This window comes from Salminus brasiliensis, chromosome 18 (assembly GCF_030463535.1).
Source record: "Salminus brasiliensis chromosome 18, fSalBra1.hap2, whole genome shotgun sequence".
Classification (NCBI taxonomy): Eukaryota; Metazoa; Chordata; class Actinopteri; order Characiformes; family Bryconidae; genus Salminus; species Salminus brasiliensis.
The window spans coordinates 5,107,585-5,134,408 of record NC_132895.1 but is presented as its reverse complement, the minus strand read 5'-3'; the positions used below and the strand labels follow the sequence as shown (position 1 = coordinate 5,134,408).

The 26,824-nt window shown below is 40.4% G+C and overlaps 1 protein-coding gene across 4 annotated transcripts; it reads right to left on the bottom strand.

The window, feature by feature from the left end:
* Positions 1 to 228: 228 nt before the first annotated feature.
* plgrkt (plasminogen receptor, C-terminal lysine transmembrane protein) lies at positions 229 to 26,824 on the bottom strand. Of its 4 annotated transcripts, none has more exons than XM_072662484.1 (5): positions 26,728 to 26,824; positions 23,501 to 23,591; positions 8,554 to 8,684; positions 6,557 to 6,666; positions 229 to 3,660 (listed from the first exon to the last, which is right to left on the bottom strand). In XM_072662484.1, the coding sequence occupies exons 2-5, from the start codon at positions 23,579 to 23,581 to the stop codon at positions 3,533 to 3,535; spliced, it is 450 nt and encodes a 149-aa protein (XP_072518585.1). In that variant the 5' UTR covers positions 23,582 to 23,591; positions 26,728 to 26,824; the 3' UTR covers positions 229 to 3,532. The 4 variants fall into 4 exon arrangements, with proteins under 4 accessions (XP_072518585.1, XP_072518587.1, XP_072518586.1 ...); XM_072662486.1 differs by having other exon boundaries at positions 26,747 to 26,810; XM_072662485.1 differs by lacking the exon at positions 26,728 to 26,824 and adding an exon at positions 25,972 to 26,129.

Here is a 26,824-nt window from a genome sequence, read left to right as displayed (position 1 = left end):
CAGAGCAGCCGCTGTTATTAATGTTATGTATTGAAAAGAATACAGAACAGCCACAAACCCAGCCATTAACCCTCAGGACTCAGACTGTCTGTGTGTGTGTGTGTGTGTGTAATTCAGTACATCATTTATTTACTTCCATTAGAACATGATGAGCTGCTTTATCTACATAAACATCCAAATGTATACCAAAGAACCCCAGACCTCCACCAGACCACTCATCTTCAGCAGTTCATCCACCCAACTGTTTATTCCAATCATTTTTCTTAAAATAAGACAGAAAACGGCACTATGAGACATGATATGACACTACGCACATGCATTCAGCTACCTTAAGTTGCACCCATTGCTGACATAGATGTGCAAATGCACAAACATACGAGAAATAGGCTGAATAATCTTATATTCTTATGCAATTACATGAAAATGAGACACACCACATACGTAGACCCCATTCTGCTCAAATTACAGAGATCCTACAGAGAGATCTGGGCCATTTTGGAAGCAGTGCATTGTGGTATAGCTATAAAAGTGGGCAGAACAAGCTCCATCAGATCAACAAGGGGGGGGGGGGGGGTACATATGTTAATGTATAAATACAAAAGAAATGGCATTAATAACTGTTTATTAATAAAAACATGGCATTCCACTGTTTTCCACTGTGACCTGTTGGCCCCTTTCACTTACTATTAATATACCCTCACCAGCAGAACTGTGGGGGTAGAAACTAAGCTCAACCAGTCAGGCTTACTGCGATTGCACTGTGTAGTATACTCTCCTTAAGTAATTGGCTTTGAGGTAAACACTTAGACCCCGTTTAGACCTGTGGTCACTTCATGCATCATCAGGATCATGAGTATCAGGATTATATCTAGATTAGGCCAAACCTTTAAAAAAAATTCAGGTGTGAACTAAGACACCCAAGGCTTTTACATCAGATACTAATCCGATCACTCAAACCACTTCAGAAGGTGGTCTGAGACGTATTCGAGCCAGATGTTACAGCAGTGTAAATACATCCATCCCTCCAAGACCCATTCCACAACCAAAACCCCTCCCAGTACAAACAAATCCCAGTAATAATTGCGAGTTTGCATATTCCGTCCCACACAGTGATCGGATTTCAGTCTGACTAACCCGGAGATCAGGATACAATCCAGATACTAGTCACAAGAAGTGCTCAGGTGTAAACAGGGTCATATTCACCTGATGTAAAACCCGCATTCAGAGTGACAACCTGGCCGTCACTGGCAAATCACGGTTATGTAGGCACTTGCTGGTCTGTAATACAGCATTCAAGTGCACTATACATTCAAAAGTCTCCAGACTTCGCTCCTAATCAGCGAGTTTAGCTGCTATGAGGTGCAACAACTGTTGAATCTCCACAATGGGACACTCAGGGCCACAATCATACATCGTGGTGTGGAGCTGTGAAACATCAATCTCTGGGGCAATGGAGCCAATTTAATAGCTTTGGGATAAGCTGGAGTGGCCAATCTAATCATCAAACATCGGCACCTGTTCTACTGATGCTCTCGTGTGGCTGAATGCAATCAAATCATCCTCACAGCAATGTTCCAACATTGAGTGTACAGTCTTCTCAGAAGATTAGGTGAGAATAGAGGATGCCACTGCAGGAAAGAGGGACAAGCTCCTAGTTAATACCCTGGAATTCAGAGGAAAAAGCTGGAGGAGGTGTCTACAAGGCTTCTGGACATACGGTGTACCTGTATATGGCAGATGATGTGAAAAAGCCCTCTTTAGGAACGATGTGCACCTACAGGGAACGCTAATTGTGTGTCTGAACGTGTACAGAATGGTAAAGCAGCACAGTTTAGGAGAATAATCTGCAATATTCCAGCCCCCTTTCAACCACCAAGGGCAAACTTGCCTCTTGTGTCAATTATCCTCTTATTTTGTCAGAACTGGGTTCTCCTAAAGAGTCCAAGGATAGAGCAGATTGATTGAAAGCGACAGTTAAGCGAGCATTACTCTGAGCATTCTCTCTACCAGTTAAGATGATCTCAACACTAATGCGATCTTGGGGGAAACTGGGCCCTGAATGGTCGGAAGCTCAGACCATGCCTTTAACACTGTAGAAGGCCGCAGTTTGCCGAATTCCCCTTCTCAAGCACATCTGACGGCTCACCTGGGACTTGGTAGGTAGCAGATGTGTTAGAGCAGGGGAATCAGCAAACTGTGCTGGACAGGGCTGCAGTATAGGAGGAGAGTTTGTGACTGTAGGAGTGGAGAGAGAACTCGGTCTGGAGTCCTGCGCTGCTTCAGCCCCCCTTGATGAAAGAGTTGGGATTGAGGGCGAGGTGCGGGGCACACTGCCACGGGATTCAGAAAAGGTAGAAATGGAAATATCAGACAGGAAAGGGGAGGAGATTCGGGCATGGTCAGCCACCCAAACCTCTTGATTAACCAATTACAGTACTGTGCAAAAGCTTTAGGCACCTAATTACATTATTTAAACCATGTCTAACATCAGAACAGATAAAGCAGGTGAACATAAATCCAGTAGGAGCAAGAGCTTCTCATTCTGAAGAAAGAAAGTAGTGAGATCTTGTCTGTGAGCTAGTCTAAAGAACAGAGCTCGGTTCCTCCAGGTTTCTCCTGGACGCCCACCTCCCAGTCCAGCCAGCACAGCATGGAGGATGTGTTCAACTCCATCAGCAGCAGCAGCAGCAGCAGCTCACCTGATTTACCATCATTAAGCCCTGATTTACCACCAAACCAGGTGTTGATCTGAGGAGAACTCTAAATAATACTAGACTCCATGAGAGAGGAGAACTTTGGAGATGTTCTAATGATGAACACAGTGATGGAGAACCACCACCACCACCACTTTCTGTAGGAATGCTATTAATATTGTAATATTAGTGTTTTATATAAATAAACACTGCCCAGTTAAGGTGCTGTTCATTCTAATTTACACAAGCGGCTAATGGTTTTGCACAGTACTGTATATGTATGTATTAAAAAGGACGGAATACACTGATCACTGCATATCAGCAATTGATAATTGTGCACAATTCTGAGCCACATTAGTTGCATTAGACAATAAAAAACACCACAAAACATTTTTATGAGCAGGTTTCTGTCCAACAGCTGTTAAAGTTCAAAGTGACACCATAACACTTCCATCCCCCAGTAGATTTAAGGAGTTTTTAGGAGTGCTTTTTAACTCAACACCGTACCTGCTGCAGCTACGTCAGCACCTGCCCCTGATTTCTAGTATAACCTTTATTTTCAGTCTATGGGTGTTCTGTTCTTTTCTAAGCTCAGGGGAGGGGGCTGTATGCTACAGCTGCACTGTTCCGTGGTGTTACTTTGAACTGTAAACACTGAGTCAGAAACCTGCAGCTAGAGTCCTGGTAGAAAATAGTTTTCTATGAAATATAGCAAAGCTTTGGTGATGCATCCATGGCCTATGATGATCTGTTGGCGTGACTGAGTAACATTCATCTGCCAGAGAGTGGACCCTCACTGTAACTGGCTGATGCTGACCCAGAACAGACAATAAGGGTCCTCATTTCTCAGAGAGAAGGGGGAGATGAGATTTGACTCTTCTCGCTTTCTCGATGCTGTCAAACGTTGGCATTCCATGAGGCATCTCCAGACGATCTCTTTCAGTCGCCATGATGCTCTCCGCTTCACCTGTAAACACAACAAGCATGCTGAATATCCATACACCAAAAAAAACCACACCTGCAAAAACCTTGTTTTTCACTTTTTGTCCTAATTAGAATCTGGCAGTTGTTCTTTACACAAAATTTCATGATTTTATTTTTATTTAGGTTTTCATGTGATTCAGCAATAAACTGATATACTGTATATTTTTATAAAAGATATAACAACCTTTTGGAAGAATTCATCCATCATGTTCTTGCATACTGTAAGGGCGGGTGAACTGGCAATACTACACTGTACAAAAGTATTGGGACACTTGCTCATTCATTGTTTCTTCAGATGATATTGTCTTTAACAGAAAATAATTGACTGCTTCTATCAATAGATCTATAACAATGGTCATATATATCTATACTGGTTTATATATCTATCATAATGGTCATAAATGTCTATAATGGTCTACATATCTATAATAATGGTTGTATATATCTATAATGGTCAGATATGTTTATAATGGTCTATCTATCCATCATATCGGTCATATGGATCTATCATAATGGTCATATATGTCTATACACTTATTATAATGCAAAAAAGACTGCCTCAATTGTGGCTGAATTAATTTATTAATAAATTATTTTAGCACTATCAATTAAGGCTACTAAAGTTAACTAAGCTAATTTAGCAACCGTTCTGTAGCTAATGCTAAAGCTTCAGCCTCAAGATTTATAGGATTCGGGTTCAATAAATCTTTTAATTTAAAATGACATTATTATTTGTTTCCATTTCGACAAGAATGTAATGTACAAAGTCCAGCTCATTTAAAAACGGGAAACTCGATCTAATGCAGGGATTTAAAAATCTCAGATTAAATCTCCCTTTATTTTTTTCCAGCACTCTGTAAAGCCTGATCAGCACTGAAACAGTAGCAACGAAAAAAAACACATTTCTGAGCAGAGCAAGGACAGGTCAGTTACCCATTTAACAGAGCTGATGTTATCAGTGATTACATGTATACTGCGAGACGAGCACTCTGTACTGTACTAGATATAGGTTAGATGAGCAATGTTTGGAAATTAGACCTAAAACAAAGCTGAAATGCAAGGGTTTTTCAGGAAATACGGAATCACCCTTCCAATGGACGAATAAAACCCAAGAATCCCATCATTTAAACTGGCTGACCGAAAAAAACACGACTCACGCCTAATCAAATAGTATCTAGGAATACAACAATCTGTGGACTTCAAACCTGGATGATTAATTGATACGGAAAGCGGTTCCTGGAATCGATCTGTGAACACAAAGTGGGCCAATTGAAAGAAGGGCAACTCTGATGTGGAAATTGACGGGAGGGGGAATTTAATGACGTCACAGATTAAACCCAAATAACTGAAGTGGAAAAACTTGAGGAAATGGAGGACTAACCTCTACAGGCTCCAGACTTTACTGAAGCACTTCAAACTGATTAAGGCATGGACTGAAATAATGGCATGGTTCATAGTGTTCATCAAACCTGCTTCAAATCCTAGCTCTTGAAACATGACACATATCTGAAAGTGTAAGATTTCCGAGACTCAATGGTTAGCAGGTGGGACTTAATGATGGGATACATAGGATTAATGAAGCTCCTGCTCATATAATCAGAAATCAATCAGTGAAGGAAACTTCAATAAGCTTAAGTCGACTACTAGCTTTCTACAGTAATTGAATTGCATCACAGAAGCGCAGAAGTAGAAAATGTGTGTGTGTGTGTGAGAGAGATGTCATGCCAGGTCAATCAAGCACCTGACAGGAATGTAGTAGGTGACTAAAATGAGAGCACATACACCATACTAATTATCCCACTTTGACCCTTAGAAGCAAAAAAATATGCTGTAATTTCACAATGACTAGATCTTACTCACACTCTGTCCAAATGTTTGTGGACACCCCATTTAATGAATGCATTCAGCAACTTTAAACTTTTACACCAACTGCTAACATAGATGTGCAAATGCACACAGATACAGATACGGCATGTCTAGTTCTTGGAGAGATAAACGGCGGCGGATAAACATGAGCCCACTGGCACCATGTCTAATGCCAGATGTCGGCTAGAGGGGTATAAAGCCCCCCAGCATTGAGCTGTGGAGCAGTGGAAGAACTGTGCTCTCTGAAATGCTGGTGGTGCTCTATCCAGTACTTTCGTGATGAGCTGGGGAGTTGGGAATGAGGTGGAGTGGTGATCATCTGAAATCCTGATCTTGCTAACACACTTGGTGCTGAATGCAATCAAATCCTCACAGTAATGCTCCTCCAATATCTAGAAAGTCTTCTTCTCTGGACAGTAGAGTTAGAGTTACGCCAACAAAAGCAGGAGAAACTCTTTTGTTGGCTTTTAATACCCTTGATTTCTGAAGAAACAATGAATGAGCAGGTGTCCCAATACTTTTGTCCATATAGTGTAGTTCATTGAAACAAGTAAAGAAACTTGGTTTAAAGTCCAGATTCTGAACTTTCAATCCAGACCACATACTACTTTATGTTTCAGAGTCGTGTTGGTGATCCACTGTCTGTAACAGGGAGAACTGCATCTCCATCATTCCCAGTCTGGGCCGGAACGCTGCTACTGCACTATAAGACCTTGCTTAATATTTGTGTAAACTCCTGTAATATTCCTCTACCGCCTCAGTCCACATTCTTCCTTACCTTCTTTCAGCTTGCCACCGAACGCGAGTGTACAACTATCCATAAGGGGGCGCTCAAAACGTGATGCATATTTACAGCTGCGGTATAAAGTGAACAGTCCTACAGTGAACTGTAGGGGGAGCCCAGGAGCAAAAGTCAGCAGTTCTCTGGATGTTACACACTAGCAACACACTGAACTCTAATTAGTGTTAGTTTAATTAGTGAAAGCTGTGAGGTTGGTGAAGACGTATGGCACCTTTCATGCGGTGGATGAGCGTCCCATATGCCATATCCAGCTGGTAGGCCATAAAGAGGCTGAGAGGCACCACAGGAACAAAGAGACCAGGCTTCTTCTTCTTTATGGCTCTGAGGAGTGTAACAGACAAATTAGACACAGCCACTGTAAGACATACCGGCCCATACAAGGTTCATAAAAAACACTATCCTATTCAACACCGGGGGCCCGGTTTCCCAAAGACAGAAATTATGAATCTAACTAAAATAGTAAATAGAAAAATGGGTATGCTTCCAACTCCAGAATTATCTCATGTTCTCTTACATTTTTCTTGAGAAAGATTTGAAAAACAATCGTGAAAATGGCCAAAGGGTTATATTTATTTATAAGCAAATTTAGTTCTATTTTAACCATAATTCAATAGTTACTGTGGAAATACTGTATCATCAAGCTAATATCATAGACTAAACTCTACTGTAGCTCTGCCTGCATTATTCCTCCTCTGTAATAGACCAAGACCAATGATTTTATGTCTGTGATCATTAATAAAAAAAAGCACTGAAATTAAATTTTCCAGAATGAAGCACAGAAACCTAATGAGCATACTCATTCCTCTCCTGCACATTAAGGGTCACTGTGGTTGCAAACTTTATATCCATTAGTTTTACAAATACATGCACTACTGTACATTTCTGCTTTGCCATTTGGAAGAAATTCAATAACTAAGAATCAATAACCAAAGAAACTATCTAAGCCTGTTTGCTTAAGAGTGCTGATCTGAAGTTTGCACCAGCATGCATGACCGTGCACCACTACAGCATTCGCTTATGCCTTTCTTTCTTTCTCTTCCCTGAGCCTTGACTCGGCTGGGTTAATGGTACTGGCCACTGCACTGCAGAGAACCTCAAATATATACATTTACATTAAAACTGCAACCAAAAACCACCTGATTTAGCTCTCTGTTTAAATTCTGTCATCTCTCAGGACCCCGGACCTACCTCAAACTCAACGACTTAACTAAAGCTATTTATACAGAATACAGAATTGTGCAGGAAGTGGCACAAATAAGCACAATAATGAACTAATACAGCCCCAAAACAAAGAAAAAAGAGGAGGGAAAGGGGGTTTGCATGCTGGGACCTTATTTATATTCAAAGGCTGGTTATATATTTATATTCAAAGGCGTAATGATGAATGTATTCACTCAATCTTTCAGCTAAATTTATATTTTACATATTTTATTAGCTTTCACTGTATTTTACTGCACTACTCAAAGAATATTAACAGTATGTCTAAGGTCTTACATTGTTTTCATTTCTATAATAAAATGAAGAACTCCTGATTCTACCGGTGTATTTTCCACAGCAGAGGTTCCGTCTACATGTGTGAAAATGAACAAGGGGTGTATCAATAGAACAAGGGGCTGTGAACATAAGCTTTTCTTTAAAGACACACCTCTACCGGCCAAGGAATCTCAATCCATATTTATTTATTTGTTTGTTTAATTTTTACCCAATTTTACCCAATTAGATCAGACTGGGTAAGAACTGACATACCTCCTCTGACACATGTGCATTTAGCCATCATCTCTTTACGAACTGTTGCTGATGCAATGTCACCAGGCAACCGACACGCTCCGGATACCCAGCTCTGATGCCTGTGCTGGCCAGCATCACACTGATGTGATGCTGACAGTGAAAAAGCCATCAACCCACCCGGAGAAGCAGGGCCAATTGTGCTCTCTCAGGCTCCGGTTGCTGATGGCAGGAATTATGACTCTGTATTCGAACCAGCGATCCTCGGGTCATAGTGGTAGCGCCTCAGTCCACTGGACCACTCTGAGGTCTTGATCTGTATTTTATATGACGTTGATGATTTTAATAAATCCCTGTTAATGTCATTAATATATGGTTTCTAGATCAGAGTCTGAGGACTGTGTGTGTGTATGTGTGCAAGCGTGTGTTGTGTGAGTGTTTAGCTGTGTGTGCTGTGCGTTTGTGTGTGTGTGTGATACTGACCCTGCAGTGAGGGCGAAGGTAGCCAGGCCAAAGAAGGTTCCGTAGTATTTGACGAATTCTCTGGACCAGGCGATCTGCATGGCCATCTGCCTCTCACGCATTTCATTCTGCATCAGGATCTGACGCTCCATCTAAACACATACAAGGTCAGATGATACTTATGTCCCATTATATATATATGTGAAGAACAGAGCTCAGTTCCTCCAGGTTTCTCCTGGACGCCCCCTTCCCAGTCCAGCCAGCACAGTGTGGAGGATGTGTTCAACTCCATCATCATCAGCAGCAGCAGCAGCAGCTCACCTGATTTACCATCATTAAGCCCTGATTTACCACCAAACCAGGTGTTGATCTGAGGAGAACTCTAAATAACACTAGACTCCATGAGAGAGGAGAACTTTGGAGATGTTCTAATGATGAACACAGTGATGGAGAACCTCCACCACTTTCTGTAGGAGTTTTATTATTAGTGATTATTCTAATATCAGTGTTTTACTGAGCTGATAAACATTTACTGCTCAGATCAGCAGCGTTTCAGTCTAATTTTCACAGCTGCCTAAAACTTTTGCGCAGTACTGCACTCTGAATAATCTCTACTGTCAGGGGAAGTGGGGTCTAGTGAGGTCAGGATGTTGTATGATTACCACCACACCTCATCCCTAACTCCCCAACTCCTCCTAAAAGTATTAGATGGAGAACCAATCACCATTCCAGAGAACACAGCCCTCCCACTGCTCCACAGCTCAAAGCGTATCTGAATGCATTTATTCGAAAGAGTGTCCATAAATATTTGGACATATCCTGTATATATAGAAACACTCTAACACAATACCTTTATGTAATAGCATTATGTCCCAAACAAACTAAATGAAAATAACTATATGTAAAGGACGTATGTGATTATGTACATTATGTACCTTCATGCAATAAGAATGAATTACCTATAGGTACCTATTGTAATTGTAATTGTAATAGTATGGTATAGACATGTATTATATAGGGATGCACCAATCTGGCTTTTTTCCAGATTCCGATACATAAGCTTAGCATATTGGTCAATACCCGATACCGATCCGATACCATTGTTTAATTAATAAAACGTATACCTCACTTGTGGGAGATACTTAGGGCATAAGGATTGCCTTAATCATTAATTAATAATAATAACTTGGTAAAACAGAATTGAACAAATTAACAAATGAATACAGATGTGCTACATTGCTATTTATTTGTCACTAAAGTAAACAATTATGCAGGGCCTTAACACAGCATTCAAATCCAAAATAAACCATAAAATATTTTAAAATATATAAATAAGAAAATAACTAGCTTCATTTTGTCAAACACACAAACAGTAATTAATCTTATTTTTTAATACTTAGTGTAAACATGAATTCAAAATACAATCTAGCAGCTGAACCTGAGAATACATAAGTAACTTGGTCAAATATATAAGCTGTAATCAAACATTGCAAACATGTAAACATTTACTGCAGTCTCACATCAACAGATTAAAGTAAAAGAATTGGTTCCATGGATTGGACTAATTATCTGATACCGGATCCAGTGAATTTTGTTAATATCGGGCCAATATCTGATTATAATATTGGATCGGTGCATGCTTAGCATTATATGCATGTAATTACTCTGTAATTACTACTACCACCACTACCACTACCACTACTACTAATACTACTACTACTAATAATAATAATAATAATAATTAGTATTATTATTAGTGTAGTTGAGCAGAGGGCAGAACTCGGTGCAGTTTGTATAACGCATGATGGGAACTGGGACATTGAAATGAAAACACCTCTAAAGCCAGAAAACAACACATCTAAACCAGTGACATTTTACATTATGGAGAGCAAGGAAGAGAGGAAAACAGGGAAGAGGACGGGGAGGTGTGATAAATCACTACACAACCTGTGAACTCAGTGTTATAGCCTGAAGGGAAGTGGGTGTGCGGGCTGTGTGTGAGAGAACACACTTAGGACTAATATTCAAAATAAGTGTCTATTATTATATTTTTTCCCAGAAATTAGAAAAATAATATATCTAATATAATATATTTTAATAAATAAATAAATAAATAAATAAATAAATAAATATATATATTAGCTTAAATTACTGAATTAAAATGTAATTTATTGGTATTAAAGATTATTCTTAAAGTACTGCTAGTTTCGACATGGGGGAAATAATGGCTTTCCAACATCACTACCGTTCTCATATTTACCAAAGACGACATTTTCTCCACAGTCAATCCTAGCTCTTGTTTACCAGAATTCTTTAAAAGTTTAGTTTGTTTCCGTTTTTCCTCAATTTTGCTTTTTTGCAGTTTTGATTGACCGGAATAATGCAAAAATAAAGTGTCCTGTGTTGATTCTAATAACTATAAAATGCAGAATAAAATAATCGCACTTAAGAACATCCTTAAGATGTTTTGTATATTTTTTCTTAGGAAAGCTTTCTTGAAACCAGCCCCAGGTGTAGGTGGAGATGATAACTCCAAGCAATACTGAAATTCCTGAGCCAAGGTCTGAAAATGGTTGACTGAAATCACTACTTTTGTATCAGTGATATTTGCATTTATTCTAATATCAGTTCTTTCTGCAAGCAAACCAACACTGTCTAGATAAACAGCACTAATAGCTCTAATTTTTCTCTAATTTCCAAGACTTTAGCACAATACTGTACGTATCCAAAACATACAACAGATCATATTCTATTAAATTTTTGGCAAATATAACGTATAACAACGTATATCTTTATATTCCTTTCTAGCAGAGTTCCTACCTAGACCCTTCATAGCTCCCAGCAACAAAAATCAGCGCAACCTGGAGAGCAATTAAATCATTGCATCGTTTATTGCACTTCACCTTCGAAGACCTCCAATTCTACCTGTGGACCCTTTAAGAGGTTTTGGGGGAGCAACAAGAATGAATCACATTACTGACGCATCACTGCGGCACATCCTTAGAGCGGCGCGGCACAACGACCTCAAACACACGTCAGAGAGAGAAAAACAAGTCATACAGATTAAACCCACCCACCCTTCAACACACACACACACACCCCAACTACAGCTGGACAATGTACTGTTTGTTAATCGTTATCACAATAGTGACCTTTACAACACTGATATTACAGAATGCGGCCATATGCAAATGAGCCTCAAACGAATCAGGAAATCTTTTATTGTGTGCTGTGAGCATCCCGAACCGTCAAAATGAGTTCCTGCGGGGGTTCAGATGAATCACTCGCACAGTTTGAGAAATGTAAATAGCACCGGGAGAAATATCGCAGGCCATTCTTTAATTGTGTCACTTCAGGCGTTCACTAGTGTTGTAATATACGCTGATCAGCCACAACATTAGCACTACGGACAGGTGAAGGGAAGGGAAACACATCGCTTAGCTTAAGTGGAGATATTAGGCAGCCAGTGAACAGCCAGTTCTTGAAGGTGAGGTGTTGTTTAAAAGTTTTAAAAGGTTTAAAAGTTGGAGACACTTTGAAAAGAGCTTAAAGAACTGCGATGGCTAGACGACTGGGTCAGAACTTCTCCAAAACATCAGGCAGGTCTTGGTATGCAGTGGTCAGTGCCTACCAAAAGTGCTCCACGAAAGGATAACCAGTGAACCAGAGGGTCATTGAGCTGATCCATGGAGGCCCCACCTCGCAACTTAAAGGACTTTAAAGATCTGCTGCTAGCGTCTTGGTCCATGCCTCGAATGCTCAGATCTGTTGTGGTGAGACCTACTCAATATTAGGCTGAAGCTCAATACAGCTGATCGGTTTATACATTTTCTTAATTCTACAAATATTTTCACACACTTAAACCACAGAATTTGGTGAGAACAAGTGACATTTCTGCTGTTCTAAACCTGGCTAGCTCGCCTCCTAGTGGTTGAAAACTCAGTTGTCCTGCGTCTGTAACGTAGCGTTGGGCAGAAACCTTCCAAATGTTGATGCTCCCGCTGTTGCCACAGTGATATATAAAGCAAAAAAGGCCTCAGAGTGCCTCTGTTCTCCCACCCACACCATAACACCACCTCCACCAGCCTCAACTGTGGACGCAAGGCAGGTCAGGTCCCTGGATTAATGCTGATGGCACCCAACTCCGATCCTACCATCTGTGTTCCTAAGAAGAAATTGAGAAATTGAGATTTTCAGATCAAGCTACAGCTGTCCACTGTTGGTGAGTCTGTGCTGAGCCACTGCAGCCTCAGCTTTCTGTCCTTGGCTGACAGAAGTGGTCTTCTGAACTTGATTTGGTCTTCTGCTGTTGTAGCCCACTGACCTTAAGGTTGGACGTGGTGCTGGTCATTCCGAGGTGCTTCTTTGTTCAACACAGTTGTACAGAGTGGTTCTCTGAGATACTGTAGCCTTTCTGTCAGCTTCAACCAAGCCAGCCAACCATTCTCTGTTGACCCTCTCTTATCCTGCCACTGCTGGATGGGTTTCCCCCAGGAGATCAGCGGTTCTACACACCAACAGTCATGACACGCTCAAACGTCCTCAACACTGAACATGACCTGAAGCTGTAGGCCCATATCTGCATGATTTCACACACTGCCCTGCTGCTGCCACACGATTGGCTGATTAAATAACAGCAAGAAGGAGGAGAGGTACAGGAGTTCCTAATAAAGTGGTCAGTGAGTGTAGTGTAGGATGGACGATGAATATACACACATTCTTACACTCTCTCTTTACTATAGAGGCAAACCGAGGTGTCCTTTGATATGCACTGCTACAATAAGCCAAAGTAACCCTGAAATCACTGTTTATAACCTTGTCATGAATTAATTATTCACCCTTTATTATTCCTATGAGACATTTTGCAGCATTCCCGTCAGACAGTCCTGCGCCAACAGATATTCAAATCCATTCAACGCTGTTCGTTGACCTATAACACGCCACAATCCGGACCTGGACCCCAAAAACTTCAGACTCTTTTGGCACGGCTGATCTTTTGGCACCTTCATGAATTAGCATGTTTGGTCTCAGGATGAGCCCTGAGCGAACCAACCAATGTCTTTGTTCTGGCCGTTTCCTGTTTGCCAGCAGACGTCTTCTGTAGCAGGTTTATACCAGACAAATGAACAAAGGCTGTCGAAAGCTGTGAGGGCCGAGCCGGAGCGTGAGCCGATTGTCAACTGGACGTCACGGAGTGAAGAAAGGCCGTCTGGCGGCGTGACGCGAACGGAAACGAAGCACTTAGGCATGTTAAGTGCCGCAAATTACAGGTTGCGTTTAGCCCTCGTTAGGATGTGTTAGATTCTTAAAAAAAAAAAAAATAAAAAAAAAAATACATTCCTTGCTTTTTAATGAACGTCAACATGATATAAAATGATATAAAAGCATTTCTTTAAAATAGTACATTAAACTAAATATTATATCTAAAATGATTGAAGCATAAATGTCTTGACGTGAAACTGAAGAGAGGAACAGACTGTGTGTGATTAATATTCATAGATAGAAGTAATCTGACTAAACTCCCACAACTGAGGAAATGTCTTTAAACATAATTTCTAAAATGAAATGAATAGAAATACACTTTTTTTATGTGGAAAAAGTTCAACCCCCCACATACACAATTATTACTACTTCAAATGTATGGAATTAGAATCCACTGCAGATGACGAGAACATGGTTTGGAGATGCCTGTATTATTTAAGCCACAGACATTAAGGGCGTTTTCACACCTATGGTTGGTTTGCTTTGGTCCGAACTAGTTAACAAGTCTGTAAGCTTGATGTTTGACATCTGGAGACTGAATGTTCCTGGAGAAGGACGTGACAACATAAGATTAAAAAACTTGTTGATGTTCATCTTTGAGCTGTTGGAGCCTCCATAGTGGAGCCTTTTCACGGTCATTTGAGCTCAACAACAAGATGATAGACAGAGCTGACGCCGATTCTGACATTGATATTGATGGATGCCACCCAGTAGTTTAATATTCAGTCATTATAATTAGGTTTTAATATGCTTTCGAGATCAATCATTTTTAAAACATAGCAAATAAGAAGCCATAAATTTGGCTTCATTAGTGTATAATGATTAGAACATGGTTAGAGAGGATCCTGGAGGAGCCTGTTTTATTCAAACCAGATCACCATGGCCAGATCCAAAGAGCTCTCTGAGGCCTTCAGAAAGAAGCTTGTACATTTACATTTATGGCATTTATCTGACACGCTTATCCAGAGCGACTTATAAGGTTACTTGTATTACAGAGGTGGGCCAATGAACTGTTAGGAGTCTTGCCCAAGGACTCTTATTGGTGTAGCGCAGCTCAGTCATCCAGACCAGGAATCGAACCCCAGTCTCCCACATGGTGCGGTAGCTCACTGGCAGGTAGTGGTGTTATCTGTTGCACCACACCACCCACATGCAGATGCAGAGGAGTCTGAGAAGGGGTTTAAAAAGATGTCAGAACTGTTAGAAATCAGCCACTGTTCCACTGACAGCTAAATCAGTGGAGAACATTTAAACAACCGCCAGCATGGCCAGGTCAGGCCGTCCTAGCAAGTTCAGCCCAAAAGCAGAGCACAGCAGAGCAGACCTCAAGACAAGTAAAGTAGTCTCCAACAATCCGAAAAGGTCATCATGGTAGCAGGTAACTCTCAGCATCTTCCATCAGAAAGACACCAAACAAGCTTGATCTTCAGTGAAGGTGAGCAAGGAGGAAACGCTTGCTGTCCAAAAAAAAAAAAAATCCGGGCAAAACTCCAGAGAACACCTAGACCAGGAGTAGGAAACCAAGCACCGGAGTTCAGCACAGTTAGAGGATTTCACTTCTCCAACAGACCCGGTATCCAGACCTCCAGAACTAGAGTTACCCATCCTGACCTAGACAAAGACCAGGACTTCTGGAACAGTGTGCTTTGGACATCAGTCCTGATGTATTAAGCTTGTTGATATGAAAAGATAAACCCACTGCACCAGTCGTCAGGTTCATGGTAGAGCAAGTTAGTGAGTATATATAAAAAAATGTCTAAATAAAACATTTTAAAAAGGCAGAAAGAACAAACCTTTTCTGAACAGTAGTGAAATCAGCAGCTCTCCTGTGGTGTTCAATCATCTCTCCATTCCAGACAGCCATCTACCATTTACCACCTGTTTATTCTCTCCATTATGTTCACTGGGTCTTTAAGTGGTAATTAGTTTAAGAGGCAATCAGTGTTTATTACTCTGATTATTATCATTACCTTTATTACAAGTTCTGGAGCACATTTCACCAAAAGAAACTTTCTGGTTTGATGGGTCACCTCGCTCTGGTTCATTCAGTCTAAATGAGATTTATTTAGATTGATTTAATTAGAAACTGGTTGGTGTAGCAGTACAGATCACTCCACGTGGAAGTTTGGGGTTCGATTCCTGGTCTGGGTGACTATACTGCGCTACACCAATGAGAGTCCTTGGGCAAGACTTCTAACATTACACTGGCTCTCCCATGTAAGACAGGTAGCCTGGTAAGTCACTCTGGATAAGAGCGTCAGCTAAATGCCATAAATATAAATGTACTTCATATATATATATAGATTTTCTTTCAGCTTCATCTTCACAAGCTGTCTTGCTGGAAATGTTGGAAATGATGCTGAGCTGATAAACATGAACCTATTGGTACCCTGCTGCCTAATGCCAGGCGTGGACTATAGAGGGGTATAATAAAGCCCCCCAGCATTGAGCTGTGGAGCAGTGGAAGAACTGTGATCTCTGGAATGATGGATGGTGGAGCTCCATCCTCACCAGTGCTCTTGTCGCTGAATGCAATCATACCCTCACAGCAATTCTCCAAAATGCTGTCAAAAGCTTTTCCTGGACAATACAGAATTTCACTTCCTGACTGTAGGGGGAGCCCAAGGGCAAGACATACCAATTCTCACATACTGCTGCTTTAAATATTCAAGACACTGTTGGAGAGTTTGTTGATCATACGATACTAAATTAGCTCCAAAGTTGGGTCAGAACGTCTACCAAGAGGCTGTGCATCTCACAGACTTCCCAATTTCCTGAGCCAGCCATCAACTTCTACTGACCACAGCCAACCAGCTCAGACTCGGCCTGGTGGTGTAGCTCCGTTGTAGACCATGATGAGCTGCTGCAGAGTCTGTACCACTGCCCTCTGGCCCTGTGGTCACGGACAATTCCACGTTCACTTAAGTGACCTGCAGTAACGTTTAAGAACTCCAAATTAAAACCGACTGGCCGCTGGTGCACCGATAACCTTCAGACCCCTGTGGATTCTCATTTACACTAACTCAGTCAAAGCTCAGCCCTAAACAGGTCCACCACGACAAAACCTCCACCTCAGCCAACTACACATCACTCAGCTTCTACAGCTCTATAGAGGGTTGAGGTGAGATCGGCAGTTAAGATTAGGTGTGATTCCTCTTCGGTCTTAGCAATTGTCCTTATTAAGACACAACGTATTTTCTGATAGGTCAACAAGTGACTTTGAGCAGCACACTGAAGGCTGTGGGAGGGTTGTGGTGCTAGACATGTTTAAAAAGGGATACGAAAAACATTCAGCTACAAGTTTCTTCAGAGTTCTAGATCTTCAGGTTCTGGCTGTCAGTACAATCGTAGGCGGATCAACCATAGAAAAGAGGAACACTCCCAAAAACTGTCTCACTTTCAGTTCTAGTAAAGAACCATGCCTATTAAAGAGATGTTAACGTGTGAAGAAACTTTTAAAGGTTTGTACTTGATAGCTTCTTAAAGCTTCTCCACACTCACGCATCTCCATTACAAATGGCAATCAATGGCATCACTCATAGAACCATTTGCAGCACCTTTACTTTTATCAGATAGCATTAAAATAAATAAGAATTCAACCAAAACTGGTACATCAAGTAAAACCTACACTATATGTCCAAATGTTTGTGGACACCCCTAATGACTGCATTCGGCTACTTTAAGTTGCACCTATTGCTGATGTGCAAATTCTCATACACACACAGCTTGTCTAGTCCCTGTAGAGAAGTACTGCCAATAGATCATAGAGATGGCAATAGATCTCTAGAGCTGTGGAGCAGTGTAACAGTGTTCTGTGGCACGATGGTTGGTGCACCATCCAAAACACTACTGTGGCTGATTACAATCAAATCCTCACAGTAGAAATCTAGTAGAAAGTTTTGTCTCCCTGGACAGTAGAGACAGTTAATTCAACACAAACAAGAGAAACTCCTTTTTAAATAGCCTTGATTTCAGAAGAAACATTGAATGAGGAGGCGTCCCAATACTTTTGTCCAGCCAGTGCATCTCAATAGCAATATTTTTAATAGTCCCAATTTTTTAACAAAAATAATAATTAAAAAAATATAGAGAGCGAATTCTTTTATTACTCAGGCCTAAAAAGCAAACTTCACTACAGTCAAGTGCATCAGGCAAGAGAGAGAGAGAGACAGAGAGCGTGGTGGAGGAGTGCGGAGGTGATGATGTGGAAGCGGAGCTGGTCAGTGGGAAGTTCACTGACATTTCTCCTGAAAGGCCACGGGTACAGATTTTCTGACTGATTTACAGCAAAAGCAAGTCAGACGAAACGATGACACACAGCTGCCTGAAATCAGATCCATCTGACCAACTTCAAACACACACACACACACACACACCACTTACTGGCGTCACATCCTGACTACCCTTCATCATCACAACAAGTTGCTCAAGAGGCTCGATAGGGCTGTGGTGGCTCAGCGGTTAGAGAGCCGGAATATCGATAACACCCTCTCTGCTCCCCGCTGGAGTTGGCTGCCCACCGCTCTGGGTGTGTGTACTCACTGCCCCTAACACGTGTGTGTGTGTGTGTGTGTGTGTGTGTGTGTGTGTGTTCACTACCAGATGGGTTAAATGCCTTGCATGTGATGGGGGAGAATATGTATGGGTTGGGTAATTGGCGATCCAAATTGGGGAGAAAAAGGGGACAAATTGTGTCATTTAGGGGTGTCTCAAAGCTGTACACATGCATTTCTGGACAAGCTGGGCAAACTCTCATCCCAAATGGAGCTTCAAGAGACTTTCCAAAGGGACAGTCGAAGGAGAATCGAACCACAGTCTGCTGTATGGAGTGCAATGGTGTTAACTACTGTTATACCAACCACTCCTATTATCATGCCATCCAGCATGGCCCAGTACAGGCATAATTCTAACTTCTCCAGTTGCCCTGAATGTCACTACTCACAGGCAAATAAGGCCATTAAGATCATCAGAACACCCACCTAGCCTACAATTTACACATTTGTCAGCCGACGGTGACAGGATTCACGGGCAACCGCTGCCTCGTTCCTGTGAATGAGGAGTCCTGACGTAGGTTTGAGGCCTATCAGTAGAATATAATAGAGTGGCCATTACACACCAGCTGTAACAGATACACACTGCTGTCTGACATCTTAATAAAAAAAGAAGAGTGCCTGCCACTGAAAATGTCACTGTCCATCTTTGTTCACTGATGTCTGTACTGGCAGGTAGCAATTTACATTTGTAGGCTAATGGTCAAGACAGGCGGCACGGCCATCATTTTAAAGACCAAGATTAGAGCTTCCATATCTGAGAAACTTTCTAGTACAAGAAACTGATCCAACACACTGATCCATATTCATTATTAAGGGAGTCCAACATTTTGAGCTGAACTCTTTTAACCCGGACATTCTGCCCAAGATATACACGATCAACTGCACGAAGAATCCATCTATTTTAACACATTCCCGTCCGAAACCAACTGCACTCAAACAGAATTCAGTCCGAACCCGACTGTAGCCGAACGAAAGTATGCGTGTTTCCGACTGTAGCCTCAAAGAATTCTGTACAAACCCTGGACTGTAATCCAACACATCTGTCCAGAACCGGCGGTCGTCTGGCAGAATTCTGTCCGAACCAAAAAAATTCGCTCAGAACCCGAAAAAAAAAAAAAGACTATTTTGTCAAATAATTCAAATAATTGGTTGATTATTGAAACGAATAACTGATTATTCAAATCATGAACTGCTAAATTACCAAATAACTCACGGCAGCTCTGTGTCCAGATTGAGGGAATTATTACTGTAAAAAAATAACAGCGGCAGAACGAGTATATTCTACACTGTTATGGATTAATCCGCGGTTCACGTGTCCCGAACTGATGACTTCACCCCCTAAAAGATTTTAGGTCGTCAATTTTAGTGAAACAAGTCGATTAATGTTGCACCCAGACTGTATTCCAACACATTCCTGTCTGAAACAAACTTTTCTGACAAGAATTCTGTCCAAACCCCCTAAAAAAAATCTGTCCAAACCCGACTAGAGCTGAACAATTAATTGGTTAATTAATAAAACAAATAATTTATCTGTAAATTACCAAGTAAATTTACATTTACATTTATGGCATTTAGCAGACGCTCTTATCCAGAGCGACTTACAAGGTTACTCGTATTACAGAGGTGGGCCATTGCAGTGTTAGGAGTCTTGCCCAAGGACTCTTATTTGTGTAGCGCAGCATAGTCACCCAGACTGGGAATCGAACCCCAGTCTCCCACGTGGTGTGGTAGCTCACTAGCAGGTAGTGGTATTATCTGTTGAGCCACACCAACCACAATAACTCTCATATTTGTCAGAAACCAGATGTCATCTTACCAGAATTCGGTCCAAACCCCAAAGCATTCCTTCCAAGAAACTGTTCAGCCAAACCTGGCTGCAAAAACTAATGTCTGACATGTGTCTGAGTTCTGTCCAAACCCCAACACTTCTGTTCAGAACCCAGCATAGCTCCAAAAAGATTTAAGCCGTTCAAAAAAAAAAAAAAAAAAAAAGTCTGAGGACAAATGCTGCTCATCAAATTTCTGTCCAAACCCACTTGTAGACAACCTTTATATCCATGCAGTTAGCACTTCACCTATAAAGCCATTTTTCACTTATTCACAGTTTGTTGTGCTGCTCCAGAAGTCGGTTTTGCCCCGAAAATGTCCCAAATATCAGAGTTAGAGCTGCACAGTATTTCATTTTAATTCAATCTTTTGATCTATTATTAAATTGATCAGATTTTCTCCCCTTTTCTCCATAATTTGGCCACCAATTACCTAACCAGTATGTAATCGTAACAGTAATCCCCCCCAAAGAAGAGTGAGAAGAGTGCCATCTACCCTGAGGAGAGCGCAGGGTCAATTGTGCTCTCTCTGGGCCTCGGCTGCCGATGGCTAGCAGCATGACCGGGATTCGAACCAGCGATCCTCTGATCATAGTGGCAGCGCCTTAGTCCCCACAGTATATACCTGCACAATGTATAGTTTGGTAACGTTTAGTGAGTCATGAGCATCTGGAACATGTTTTCTGTGTGTTTTCATGACTAAAGACTTGCAGATGTCCCCAAAACAGGAACACTTTTATCCAATCATCATTAATCATGTCCACCAAAGTGTTTGCAATTTCGTAAATTGCAACAGCAATATGTAGCAACATAACTGTAATACAGTTTTCTGTCCATGTCGACCAAAAAAGAGAAATATTGGCCAACCGGAGGAAAACTAATAACACCAAACCCTGGAACTGAGCTGAAAAGCTGAATCACTGGGGCTGACCTTAAACAAAGGCAAGACCAAACCCAATCTGCACAACCTCAGTGATCCATCAGGCTGCTTTCAGTGATTAAGTATTGCATCCAAAATGTGAGCAAACAGCTGCCTTATTCAGAGGAAGCTTAATAAGCCTCGAATGCAAGCAGGATCAGGTCTGCTTGCAGTGCATCAACATGGTTAATGGCAAAGAAATGGTGCGCGCACACACACACACACACACACACACACACACAGCCTCACAGGCAAAGATAAATCAAATACACACCCAAGCATAAAATGAGGCCGAGGAAGGCTTCACGGTACGGGACGATCGCCGTCCATAACGATCGCAATAAAAACAGCAGTTTGCACCTCTCCCCGGCAGCCAGAGGCCAGCGGAAATGCAGAAGCTGCGGCCTGATGATTTTTGCAGGTGAGACCAAGACACTGTGAACGTGAAACAGAGGCTCGGAGGCTGATGTATTCAAGCAGACTGGCGCGCGGACTGTGACAGCGTATGGACTTCCAGGTGTTTATTGTGGAAATACGGGTGCGTCTATTCTTAGATCCCCTCTGGGCAATCACGAGCTGGATCTGGGTGTGCATGGATTGGCATGGTCATTTTTTCATCTGAGCGAGGTGATGCCATGGCTCAAGCAGAGATGGGGACTGTAGTTGCATGACTGACTGACTCCTAACTCCACTCAGACTTCAGACTAAACTAGCAGCATTATGTAGCAACTGTACCTTAAAACAGCAGCTTCAGAGTCATGCTGATGCTCCACTGACTGAAACAGGGGGAGAACGGCGTCTCTCCGTCATTCCCACTCTGGGCCGGAACGCTGCTGCTGCTGCTACTACTGCACTATATGGAGGTTTGGTGGTGGAGCTGCAGGAGGAGACCCTCTCTCCAGAACCGCTGTGTAATGCTGCGTAACCCATAGATTCATATTAGTGTAAAATCCTGTAGTGTTACTCTACCGCCTCTACAGCCCACATGCTGCTCTACCTTCTTTTTCCAAATGCTGGAAGAACATGCAGTGGACGAGTAGGTGACCACTGACCTGTTCACACTGGGGTTTGTTCAGAGCTGGTGAAAGTATTTCTTCTCACTATTGTAACGTTAGTAGAGTCTCTTTATGACTTTACTCTTTGACACACTGTCCAGTCCCAACAAGCAAGCCGATCCACGCTGCCGTCTTCTCTCACTGAGCTGACTCCCGCACCCTTTTTACTGGATTAGCTGAAAAGACTGAGCAGTCACAGCTTGTACAGAAACACTGCTGTCACAATGCTGAACACTAACTCTACAGGCGCCGGAGTTGCCCGTTCTTGTGCCAGTACAGAATCTTTTTCTCAGCATTTTTCTGCAACATTTGTAATTTAATTTTACTTGAATTCACTTTTTCTAAATGAAACTTATTTTCTCTGTTCAAGTGTTTCAGTCTTCCAAAATGAAATTAATCTCCAGCACTGTGCTGTTTCACCTGGTAAATTCCAGAGAGATTCAGCACCACAGATAGAAGTGTTATATGAACAAAGGGAATGTAGGATTAGCATGAAGGCAGATTAATACCAAAACGGTGACTAATGCAGAAATTTTATACAGTCATTTTTCACTGGTCAATTCATTTAAAGCTGCAACACTAACTTTCGGAAGCCCAGTTTAAATTGTATTCTTAATTTTGACCAAAAAATATAACTTATATATATAACATAATTTTTTCAGTTTACTTATATATATATATATATATATATATATAGCTCTGTGAAAAAAATGAGAGACCATTTAATTGTTTTTTTCTAACTTTGCATCTCTACATATGAGTATGAATGGCATAAAGTCACCCAACAGCAGTGAAGTGTAAAAGACTTATTAAAAGTTATTATTAAAAGTTATTTCAACATAGTGATTTTTAAATGCTCTCAAAGTTGAAATATTAGTACTGTGTTTAAATTTGAATAATAACTTCTTTGCATTATAAATATTATATATTTAATTTGCATTATTTGACCAATTGTTTTGAGCAGTTGTCATTTCTGCAAATAAATGCTATAAATAATAAATATTTTTTTATTTGGAATTTAGGGAAAAACGTTTTCCACGGTTTATGAAATACAACGCATATGTTGATGTCCGTAAACGCATTGCCTATAAATAGTATAAACTAAACTAACTACAGCAAATGTGAAATAACTATAATACACGCCACTCTTCAGAGTGTTCATATTTCCATTCAATCAATAATAAAAAAAGGACTGATCAATCAAATCACCTTTATTGTCACAGGTGAGTGACAGTTCAGGTTCCTTGTAGAACGTTCAGGTTCCACTATTGCAATGATACAGAACCATTTCTCCTTGCTGGGAAAAAAATTAATTAAATTCTCCCTGACTACCCCCTCATTCCCTGTACGTACCTGTAAGCGGGAGTTGTGGAGCATAAACTCCTGCTGCTTCTTCAAATTCTGGTCCATGAACTTGGAAAGTAAAAACCCCATTGTGCTGAACCTGAAGAAGAGAACAGCAGACTGGTGAGATGTTCAGCCTAATGCACGCCGCACCTGTAATTAGTTTGTTTAGGGTCTAAGCTTGTTCGCAGAGACACACATTCACTACTACTTCACTTAAACAGCACTTTTTACAACTGGCATTATCACCAGGCCAAGGGTCAGTGTGGCATGGGAATCTCTCCAAGAGCAAGAGGAAGAACCACTAAGAGGAACCTATCCTCCTCTGATTGACGCTGGCTATCAGAATTATTAGTTGTGTAGAATAAGAAAACATACAAAAAAAAAAGGAAAAAAAAAGAATCAAGAATAATTAAGGAAAAAAATGAGTCTAATCAATGGACAGATCTTCATTAACCAATAAATACAATCCTCACAGGTGTAAAGCTGAGTGAAAATCATAGGTGCAAAGTTTGTAGCTTGCAGTAAATATACACAATAAAATACAGAACATATAGACTTTAATATACACTACTGCACCGCCTGTTCCAAATATATTTAAGCTTTTATTAATATATAAGTAATTAAATATACAGAGGAAGTAATAGGTTACACTCCAAAACATATAACATATAGATCTAAGATATGGTAAATATTAAAGAAATGTATCATTAAAAAAAAAAAAAAAAAAAAAAAAAAAAAAATATATATATATATATATATATATATATATATATATATATATATATATATATATATATATATATATATATATAAAAATAAATGTATGTATATATAATAAACGTAAATTTGTCATTTATACAGAGCCTCCAAGTAGTATTCAACCCCATGCAGATTTGGCCCAAGCCAAAACTTTTGGAAGACAACAGTAACAACAGTCCTGGTAGATAAAGGTAAGGCCTAAAGGCCATATATTTACTATATGTTACTAGTAAACTATGAAGTATTGCTTCACTTAGTGAACGAAGAAATTAATAGCACATTCCTTTTGAAATTGTTCTGTAAAATTACATCATTTCCTTCTCTCAAAAATGAGGGGTTTGCTGCTTGCACTAATGCTTAATGCTGTCAAGCCAGGTTCACTAAAACAAACATTTCTATTCACAACTGGTTACTTTAAGACTTTGTTTTATTTAAAAATGCTGTGCTTGCAGCACATATTTATTTTTTAAAATATCTGATTTATAAAGATGGTTCGGGTCAGTGTTCAATAAATGATGTGTTGGTCAGAAATGTTGTGCATCCACTTGTTATTTTAAGTGTGACATCTTAGCATGCAAATGAAGCTGAATACTTCTGGATATTGGCCACAAAAAAACAATAGCTCCAAAAAAACCTCTAAACATCATTTATAGAAAAACCTCATATCCATCTCTATTGTGTAAAAAAAAGGTACAGTGTGCACGTATTTGTCACTGTACACTGTACAGCGAAATGTGTCCTCCGCATTTAACCCATCTGGTAGTGAACACACACTCACACACACACATGTGTTAGGGGCAGTGAGTACACACACACACACCCAGAGCGTTGGGCAGCCAACTCCAGCGCCCGGGGAGCAGAGAGGGTAAAGGGCCTTGCTCAAGGGCCCAACAGTGGCAGCTTGCCAAGCCTGGGAATCGAACCCACAACCCTGTTATCGACAGCCCGGCGCTCTAACCGCTGAGCCACCACTGCCCCTAATAATAATAAAACTTTTCATGATTCGATAAAATGAAAAAAAAAGGTCATACTGCCCAGCTCTAGTATCAATGTGGAAAAATAATAGATTTTAGAATAGAGAGAATTTAGAGACTTAAAATGTTCCTTTCTAAACTGAAGGAATGATTTATTAAGTTAAGGGAGCAACTTATTAAATCAAATCTATTTCTATTTTTTCTACCATGATACTTTAGGGCCTCCTCACACAAGAAAGTGAAAGATCAGCAACAAATCTGAAAAAAAAAAACAACATTATTATGAGAACATATAGCTATACTTTTTATTCATTTATATTATATTATAGACTGTTTACCATTAAATGCTTGTTTTAAGCTCCTCTTTTCTCTTATGGAGTTTTTTTTTAGGAGGAGGGATTTAGAAACTGGTGAAGCTTCATTAGTACAGTAATGAAATTATTCAATAATAATAATAATAATTATTATTATTTATTATTTATCTTTCAGACTTTAAGAAAGGTGGACTTTAGAAATGTAGCTAACTCTGGTAGAATAAAGCTAATATAAAACAAGGCTAAGCAATTCCCTAATGTTTAGAAGACCAACCTTCCCCTAACCTCCCAAAGGGAGCAGCTCTGGCCATTCACCCCCAGCAGGGTCCGGTTTGTTTACTGTCGTTTCCATCTATAAAGACTACAAACCACACAGAATACACAACGCAACCTTATTATTTACACACTTGCTAACTATAACAGGACTTACCCTCAAAATCTCTTAACGTAATGATGAAAACAGTCAATTAATCTGCTGTTTTATCACCATTTGCGCTGCTTTTACTGTACTGCTATAACTCTGACACATGCACCGCACATCCGGTTTAGCGCGAATGTGCCAGGCACGGCATTCTGGGAAATGTAGTCTTACAGGCAAAATAAAAAACGCATCCTTTAAAACGAGTGTAATATAAATAAAACCATAAACAATTAGCTCAACCTTAATTATGGGTGAATAATTAAGGACGACGTTTTGTTTTAGGCACGGACTGTGCTATTCATTTGAGCCAAAAGTCGAGGAAAAAATTATAATGTAAAATACATTTAAGAAAACTGTATTTTATATGTTTATATGTAATGTAAATATTTTTTAAAAAATGTTACATACAATATACAGCTGCACGAGGTGTTGCCTGACCTACTTACGTACTTTTTTTACGGACTTTTATCATTTTTTAGAATTTTTTTTTAAAATAATTTATGCTGGAAAATGTTTATGATGTGTTACGGAATACGCTGTAAAAAAACGAGTATTATTATAATCGCAGATTGGTTTAAATATTAATCATAAATTGAAGCTGCAGATAGTATTAGCTGTCTATCTACATGATCCAGCAGCTCGGCATGGGAGTAGCAAGCTAATGTAGCTAGCATTTAAGCTAAACATGCAGTTCAGCTGGAGCCACTTTTATAAACTTTTCTGGACAGACAGCATCAACCAACAGCTTCAACAACTCCGACTTACCTGTGCTGAGGTTATTTACCTGCAGAAAGGCTTAGAGAGACACCCTGCGTCGCTGTAAACTGCTAGTACTCCCAGGGCATGCTCTGACAGCGCGGAC

What these genes read in the sequence shown, in the direction of transcription:
- plgrkt (XM_072662484.1), bottom strand. Translation starts at nt 23,581, where the DNA reads ATGGGGTTTTTACTTTCCAAGTTCATGGACCAGAATTTGAAGAAGCAG. An exon ending in ACCTTCGCCCTCACTGCAGG is followed by an intron (nt 6,667 to 8,553) that starts GTCAGTATCACA and finishes TACACTCCTCAG; the next exon opens with AGCCATAAAGAAGAAGAAGC. An exon ending in GCTCATCCACCGCATGAAAG is followed by an intron (nt 3,661 to 6,556) that starts GTGCCATACGTC and finishes TTGTGTTTACAG; the next exon opens with GTGAAGCGGAGAGCATCATG.